Source organism: Liolophura sinensis, chromosome 6 (genome assembly GCF_032854445.1).
Source record: "Liolophura sinensis isolate JHLJ2023 chromosome 6, CUHK_Ljap_v2, whole genome shotgun sequence".
Classification (NCBI taxonomy): domain Eukaryota; kingdom Metazoa; phylum Mollusca; class Polyplacophora; order Chitonida; family Chitonidae; genus Liolophura; species Liolophura sinensis.
This window is the reverse complement of record NC_088300.1, coordinates 53412730-53421341: the sequence shown is the minus strand read 5'-3', so window position 1 is coordinate 53421341 and position 8612 is coordinate 53412730. Positions and strand designations below refer to the sequence as shown.

General features: G+C 40.3%; 1 protein-coding gene across 1 annotated transcript; it reads right to left on the bottom strand.

Moving 5' to 3' along the window:
* Window positions 1-1549: 1549 nt before the first annotated feature.
* LOC135468493 (zinc finger protein 3-like) lies at window positions 1550-7073 on the bottom strand. The gene is made up of 3 exons (XM_064746776.1): window positions 7034-7073; window positions 4669-5252; window positions 1550-4255 (listed from the first exon to the last, which is right to left on the bottom strand). Exons 2-3 carry the CDS (start codon window positions 5234-5236, stop codon window positions 2421-2423), a joined length of 2403 nt encoding a protein of 800 aa, XP_064602846.1. The 5' UTR covers window positions 5237-5252; window positions 7034-7073; the 3' UTR covers window positions 1550-2420.
* Between the last annotated feature and the right edge of the window lie 1539 nt (window positions 7074-8612).

Below are 8612 nucleotides of genomic sequence, written 5' to 3'. Positions count from 1 at the left end.
CTTTGTGTTCAAGTTCAAGTAATATTAATTCCACTTCATTGACCATTATTTCCCATATATAATACTGCTCATTCAATATGGCAACAACTACATGGAGGTGAGTTATGAGGATAGCTTCCTGAACTGATGTGTGATTTGTAAGTCCTTCAGGCATAGGCAGAATGCACATGTACATACACAGTGAATGACACTTGACTTTAGCTATTGCTGCTTTTATCATTGGTTTCAAGGAAGAACTATGAAGATCTATGTAAACATGTAATGATGTACATCTGCTTATACTTTTAATGTGGTTTTAGCTCTACATCTATGGATTTCATTTATGCTTTGTTATGTTTGATCTTTGTTGACTTACATGTACATGTAGATAGACATGTATGTAAAATTATTCTGATGGCTCAAACTGGTAGGGACATTGTTTAAGCACATGCAAGTTTAAACATGCACGGAATATCTTATAAACATACAAAACGAAAGCGGTTGATTTATATTCCTGGCATCGGTTCGAAACAGGTGAGTACACTGGTTTCAAACAAAGAAATCCAGAGCAACACAACGGCATTCCCACAAACTGTTACCTTACTCGCAAAATCCTGTACCTCAAGCCACATTTGTTTTCTGCATGTTTCCTCAAGACACTCTTCTAATACTTGAGGTACATGCATATTCCTAAATTTTGAATACATGCACTTGTTACATATGGTTTTGTACTTCATATTTGTGAGGATACATTGCTTAAGCAAGATAAACTTGTACAGTCAGATGCTACCCTCCTGTCAGTCAGTCCAACCATTATAAGCAGCATCACATCATCGCAATGGTTGGCCTATGATTGTATATCAGATTATTGAACAGCATTGTCTACAACCTTATGATGACTTATTTCGAAAGTATATTAAATCAGATTTTTATCAAAAATTGTTTATAAAGGGCTTTTAAAACTGATTCCATGCAATAAAATTTGCCCTGAAGTTACACGTTTTGTTGCTTCTTGTACTATTATGACAGGTATATGCATGTGTGTGTGCAGGACATTCTACACTGTTGTTTATGGATTGTCTGCAGCCTTGTTAACAGATAATCTGGCTTAAACACCAAATAGTTAGTCTATAACTAGATTTGCAGTTATGTGAAACATTTCTGAGCTGTTGTAGCGTGATTGTTAGGCTAGGTGACAGAAATCTAGGGAAATTGCTGTACGCAATTGGTAACACAAGCCTAGTTAAGGCAATATGCCTAATAAGAGCATTACAAGACAAGTCTGTTATGGCCAGATGCCTCACAGGACCTGAAAACTAGAGGAGGCAGGCTACCCTTGGAAATTCCCAGTCAGGAGGCTGGGAGTGAACCAACACCTGTATCCAAAGAAAAGTAAGCACCGTTCAGCCATCACCCACCCACAGCCCTTAGCCCATCACAATCTGCAGGTTCTGAGGTTTGTTTAGAAGGCAGGCATATATGTCGACTCCACTAGAGTATATATTCATGTATGTAACTGATAAAAAAAAACAACATATAAGGCATTTTCATTACAACCTAGATTGATTTATTTATTTATTTGATTGGTGTTGAAATGCCATACTCAAAAATTCTCTACTTGTATAATGCTATCGTGGGTGGAGACACAAGAGCGTCCGAAGTAAACCACTGCCCTTAGCTGGGTACCTGTCTACCTCACAAACTCTCTGACTTAAAACCACATCCAAATTTCCAACAGCTGGATTTGAACACTCCACCTCACAGGTCAAAAGCCGTATAGTCACAGTGAGCTAGCATTTTTGACCAACAACACAGATAGACGTCATTAAGCAGTTAAGGTTAATGCATTCTGCGTACATGCACATGATTCATTCTCATGTCAACAGGATTTTTTCAACAAACAATGTAATGACAATGAGAATCATAAAAAAAAATCAGTCTTAAAAAGAAAATGATACAAACAGAAGCAATTACAGTGTATATATAAATGTAAACAAAAGCTGTAAACTACTGGTGTTTTGGTTATAAATAATTTGGCTTTAACACATCACATTATCTCCTTGTTTAGCTCAATGTTACATATAATATGAATATGTAAATGTTCACAAAATCATGACACAAACGAAGTCATAGCCAAAGCATCTCACATCTCAAACTGACACAAAGCATGCCAGAATTTAACCAATGAAAAGACAACACATAAAACTTAAGTCCATATCATGCTACTTGCACTATAGCTATTTTAATATATAATGGAAATTATAAATATGAATATAATAAAGAGTAAAAGTATATATTTTAGCACCTTTGCCATACAAAACAACCTACATATTTTGTACATGTATGACATCAGAAAAAAAGCACGCTTACAAAAAAAAATAATAATTATAACACAGCCGATGCAAGATTTTTCATAAATTTTGTGGCATAATTTTCAAAAATTATGAATCTTGATACCAGTAACCGGTCATAGAAGTTGACTGCATACTCATGCTATATGGCTGATAGGCCCCTGTCTGCATGTGTGGGGCATGTTGCGGAGGCAGCTGAGGTGTTACACTAGGGTCCATGTTACAGTGAAGGGGGACCATGGTGGCCATGCTGCCTGGGTCAGCACATGCTACACGAGTCTGTTCAGGGGGAACAGCACTCTCAGTGACAGAGAAAGGATGTACCTGTGAAAACTCTGTGTTCCCCTGATTCTGAGGAAACAGTTCTCCAGCAGCACTACCAGATGCACCAGAACTCTGGATCATGTGTGAAATCAATGCATTTGCTGCCTGTGGATCTTTACGATGGACCCTGATTAGGTGAACACGCAAATTATCTGATCTAGCACTGGGTTTCCCGCACATTGGACAAGAGAATCGTTTGGCATCTGAGTGAACTGTGCGCTTGTGTTTGGACATGTCACCTTTAGAGGAGAAGAGCTTGTGACAATAGTTACACTGATACTTTTTCTGTTCTGTATGCCTCTTCTCATGAGCATAGCACCTGCCCTTTGTCTTAAACATTTTATCACAAACAGAGCACTTGAATCTGTCCACGGGATTGTGACACTGCTGGTGGGAATACAGTGTGGGATACGTCTTAAACGCCTTCCCACACTCCGAACACTGAAACTTTTTAACATCAGAATGGACAGCGGCATGCATTTCTAGGTTACTCTTAAACATAAAGGTTAACCCACAAATGTCACACATAAAACGTGACACTGCTGCAGTGTGGCGACGTTTGTGAATGTTTAATAAGAATTCTGTCTTGTAAAACTTGCCACATTCGTCACATTTGAAATGTCTGCCAACGACATGTCGCCCTGCATGAGACTTTAGTGCTCCCAGGTTGATGAAGCCTTTGTTACATTCTGAACACTTGTATGGTCTGTCTGATGTGTGCAACTTCTCATGCACCTTAAGACTATTTAGATAACCAAACTTTTTACCACAGGTAGAACATGAATAGTTCCGCGTGTTAGCATGAACAACCTGAACATGTTGCTTTAAGTGGTTAGCAGTCAGGTAAGTTTTGTCACACTGGGAACACTTGTGAGGTCTCAACCCTTTGTGCTGTAACATGTGCAGCTTATAGCTGTGATAAAACTTGAATGGCCTCTGACACTGATCACAGTTGAAGGGTTTCTTGTCACTGTGCTCTCCACGTTTGTGATGATACAACGTATTTGGACTAGTAAACGTACGTCCGCATATTTCGCAGGGATGTTTCTCACCTAAATGGATAGAGCTTCGATGGCGGCGCAGTGTCATGTCACAACTGTATACTTTGTCACAATCTGGGCATTTGAGACCTCCATTATTATGAGTGTCTTTCTGATGAGCTCTAAGTTTTTTAATGGCTGTAAATACTTGACTGCAATCTGTACAAGAGTATTTCTTGGGTGACTTCTTCAGTTTTTGTTCCTCTATTTTTGCAATTTTAGCCTTGGACTTAACATTACTCGTTTTTCCCTTGTGTTTAACTATGTCTGGACTCTGAGTTCCTGAAAACCTGGACTTTGCATGCCTCCTGGGATTTCTTCCTCTCTTTGGTACTTTGTCTTTGATGTGAGGTACCTCATCCTCGGGATTGAAATCTGGGTCATCTTTGTCAGACTTCTCTTCAGACTCATCTTCTACATCATCCACCTCTTCTTCCTCACTCACCTCCTGCTCCACTTCTTCATCACTCACCCCTTGCTCAACTTCTGACAGTTCCTCTGCTTCTAGGGATGTTGGTTCATCCTTAACCTTGCTTGTGTCTTCTGAGTACACGTTTGTCTCTGCAATCACAAAATGCTGCCTTAAGATCAAGGTCCAGAGATCTTAAAGTGAATGAAGATATATTAACTTCAAAAGAAAAACAATATTGTGCAATGCACTAAAATACTCCTCATTTGAAAGCACAACTGCAAAAAGATAAGTGTGTTTATAAAGTAATGGAGGTGCAGTCCAACAACCTTGAAAAAAAAATGTCAAGACTCGTGTAAAGCCACACTCAATGGCAGTCAGCTTTCTGGGTGTTCAACTGCATGAAAATCACACAGTGATCTATCCCCATTAGCAATATCTGACTGTGATTGTGGCTGTCTTTAGTCAATTCACACACTGCTGCTTTCAAGGCAGCAGTTTCACTGAGTCTGTTGTTTGAAACGAAATTCAGTTATAAAACACCACTATTTATTTAATAATATACCTTTAATAATCCTGACAGGATGATTTTTTATCCTTTTTCTCCTGTTAGCCCCTGTCAACTTCTGGAGGCCAGTTAGCTGTGTCATCCTCTCAGTTTCTGTCGCACTTTGTGGATAAGCATGTGGGATGACATAACCTGTTGGGTGTGGTGGACCTTCCTCTGTAGACTGGTCATTTAGAAATATGCATGGTTTTGTCTCCCCATGAAAACCCAGTTCATGATGAGAAATAACTGTTTGAACTTCAGCATCTATGCGTGGTCTTACATTGTAGTCCGGAGGGTAGGTACACATTACATCAGAATGGCTCGGCTTGAGAGCAGTCGTCCCCTCCCACCTTGCACCATTCTGACGGTGCTGTGGATTATTTGTTTCAGGTTTATGGACAGTTTCACGGATTTCCAATACATCAATGTGACTGCCATCAATGTTAACAATGATGTTGCCTGTTATCAGCACAGAAATGTTGAAATCCAGACTCTCGACACAAACCCGCTGCAAGCTGGATATCAGAGCTTGCATGAACTTTTGATTTGATGCCAGAAGACCCACATCTTTCTTAGCCTCCATCTTCTTAGCTGGGTATCTGAGATTTAAAAAAAAGCATACATAGAACATATTTATTTACTTGATTGATGCGATACTCAACAATTTTAACTGATACAACGTAGGTCATTTTTATTGGTGGAGTACAACAAGTGCCAAAGGTGAAGACCAACCTTTGGTGACTTACTGATGAAATTTCCCACATGTGACTTACACACATGCACACCATAATTAAGGAAGACAAGTGGCCTTCAACCAAAATCCACACAAGCATTGATGAATTTTTATTTTATTGTCACTAGGATCTCAGCAATACTGGGGATTCACAAATCCCCTGTCCAAGGTCAGACTTGAACCCATACTTCACATATCCTAGTAACTGAAAGGCAAGCAGCTTAACCACTAAGCCAAGGTCTTGTTTAAAAGTATATGTCAGCTCATTACCTCTTTTAAAGTACAGTGAACTTATGTAGGCCTATTACATGAAGTTTGAGGTGCCTCTGACCAAGGCAGTCGCTGTGAGTTCAAGTCCAGCTCATGCTAGCTTCCTCTCCGGCCGTGCGTGGGAATTAAGGTCTTGCAGCAACCTGCAGATGGTCTTGGGTTTCCCTCGAACCATGCCCGGTTTCCTCCCATCTTAATCCCGGCCACCATCGTATATGTGAAATTTTCTTGAGTGGCATAAAATACCAATCAAATAAATAAATAAATGAAGCCTGAAATTTGACTTTTTGATTGATTTATTTATTTATTTGATTGGTGTTTTTATCAAGAATATTTCATTTATACGATGGCAACCAGCATTATGGTGGGAGGAAACCGGGAACAGCCTGGGGGAAACCCATGACCATCCGTAGGTTGCTGGCAGACCTTCCCACATATGGTCAGATAGGAAGTCAGCATGAGCTGGACTTACAGTGACCACATTGGTAAGAGGCTCCTGGGTCATTACGCTGCGCTAGCATTCTAACCAACTGACCCACAGAGGCCCCTTACTTTTTGATTTGACTGTTGTTTTAATGTCACTCTCACGGATAAGCCCAATTGGCATTTCAGGGGTCTCACGAGCTCACGCAGATATCGGGGGGACAGGTAAAAGCTCTCACAAACTACAGCAGCTAAAAGATGTGATTTTATGTTAGGTGCCAATGGCGCTGTCGATGTTTATTCAATACAGCAACTACTGTAAAATAACGTCTTTCATCCAAGTCATCTATGTTAGCTTCATTGCAAGAGTTTCCACTTGTCTGGCCAATATTTGCATGAACTCGAGAGACAACTGGACTTATTGTTGGCTGATATGCTGGTGCAGTTTTATGAATGGAGGAAAGTGGAGTCCCTAGTGTAAACCATATATGCCTTGGGCATGTCACAGATGAACTTTTCCGCGCGGCCCACAGAAATGGGGTGGAGTGATCTTCACAATAATGCATATATCTGATGACATTTTTCCATAATCACTCTGCGGTGGTCTCATACAGGCTGCTCTGTTTATCTACCAGGGAGTTGTAAAGTTTTGGCTGCACTTTTCTTTGTGGTTTAACCCCTTCAGGGTTGAGCATTGTTTAAATGCTAAGCAGATTATTCGTCATATTCTCTACCACGTGTGCAACCTAAACTTTACAATTCCCCATCTTTATCCCAAACGATAAAACAAAAACATTCAACATTCATAAGTGTGGCCTAAATTTTACGCCGTCCAACAACAACATCAACAACTTTCTCCCGACCCATAGCACCCGGGACAAGCATATCCGAGCTTATATTCACTTCAAAATCAATGGAACAAAGAAAGCCTAAAACTGTTACTTAGACAATTACCCTTACTGACAATTCTAGGGTCTGACAAAGACCTCCGTCTTCCCACGATTAACAACCAAAACTGCAATTTGGTGTCGCCATATTTCTCTTGAGTCGGATGGCCTGTAGATGGCGCTTTGAGCAGTTACACTCAATGTACAGAAGACCTGGAGAAATTTTACCTGAATGTAGGCCCCTATGTTTTGAATTATCTGATAAAACGCCTTCTTAACTTTCTACATTCTGTTATATTCCAACTGCAGTTCCAAACTTCACGTTATTTTCAAGGAATAAGTCATATTCCTTGAAAATAACATGAAGTTGTCATATTCCTTGAAAATAACATAAAGTTTGAAACTGCAGTTGGAATATAGCAGAATGTAAAAGTTAAGGCATTTTATTATTTTTTTTCCTATGTAAATTCTTCTCACCAGGGGATTTTTTTCTAATTCCACATATAGGCCGACAAATTACCATTCACAAAAATCAGGGGAGGAATGCGGCCATATAATAGATGGTCTAGGTTGAGGTGCTCGCACCTTTCAATTCACACGTACACACACTAAGGTACGTGGTTCACAGCCGGCCGGTCTTTGACTGGGAGTTTTTGTACATTCACCCGCTCCTACTGTTTGTGGGGCCTTAATTGGTTACAATAATTAGCGGCGTATGACTCTCATGTGACCGCTCGCGCAGTCTAACATTCATTGAGGACCATTTATTATCCATCAGTAAGGTATGCATCTACATGTATGTAGGCCTATGTAGGCCGTATACGTAAGATGCACGCGCAGTGGCTCGGATCATGGCTTATAGCGAACGGCCGGTTACATATATGTAGGGGCCTATAGGCCTACGTATGCTTGAGTTTTACGTCGTACTTAACAATATTTCAGTCATTTGACGACGGGGAGTCATTATAGACCAGCTATGTGTATATATACTAGCTATGCCTTCTTGTGGCATGCAGGGCGAATCCATGCCGCTAAAAAGCTGCTCCCACTGAAGTATTATGCCGAAGACACCAGACACGGCATTGCACTTAGTCAGGTTATTGCTGACACCGGGCCAACCAGTCCCGTTGACGTCCTTGTTCGAACCTCTCAGTTCTGATATAGGAGTTGTGCACCATACATGCAGGCGTACACGAGGAAATTGTGAAGGGGAAAGCCGGTTACTCTCACCTTTAGCGGTCTCTTGCATACTTCATGAAAAAACTAAACGACTTCACTAATACTTTCGTAACCTTGGTCATTAATATTTAAGTTATCTGTTGGTAACAAATAATACACATTTAAATACATTTCCAACGGGAACCATGTGCTTCATACACCATTTCGACCATAGCGGATAGTTCATCTGAACGTTCCACTAGTGATGCAAAAGAAATGGTTCGAGGGCCTATGGCCAGATGTGGGAAAGTTCGTCAGTAACTTGCAAAATGGTGTTGGTTTGCCCATACCACTACAGATTTGTACAAACATAAACATAACTGCCATCGTTTTAAGCGAAAACCTCGCATATTGCGTTAAGTAACAATCAAACAAGTAAACAAAACGGCCTGTAAAAGGTGGATTCAGTTACGTGATATTGGTGGGCA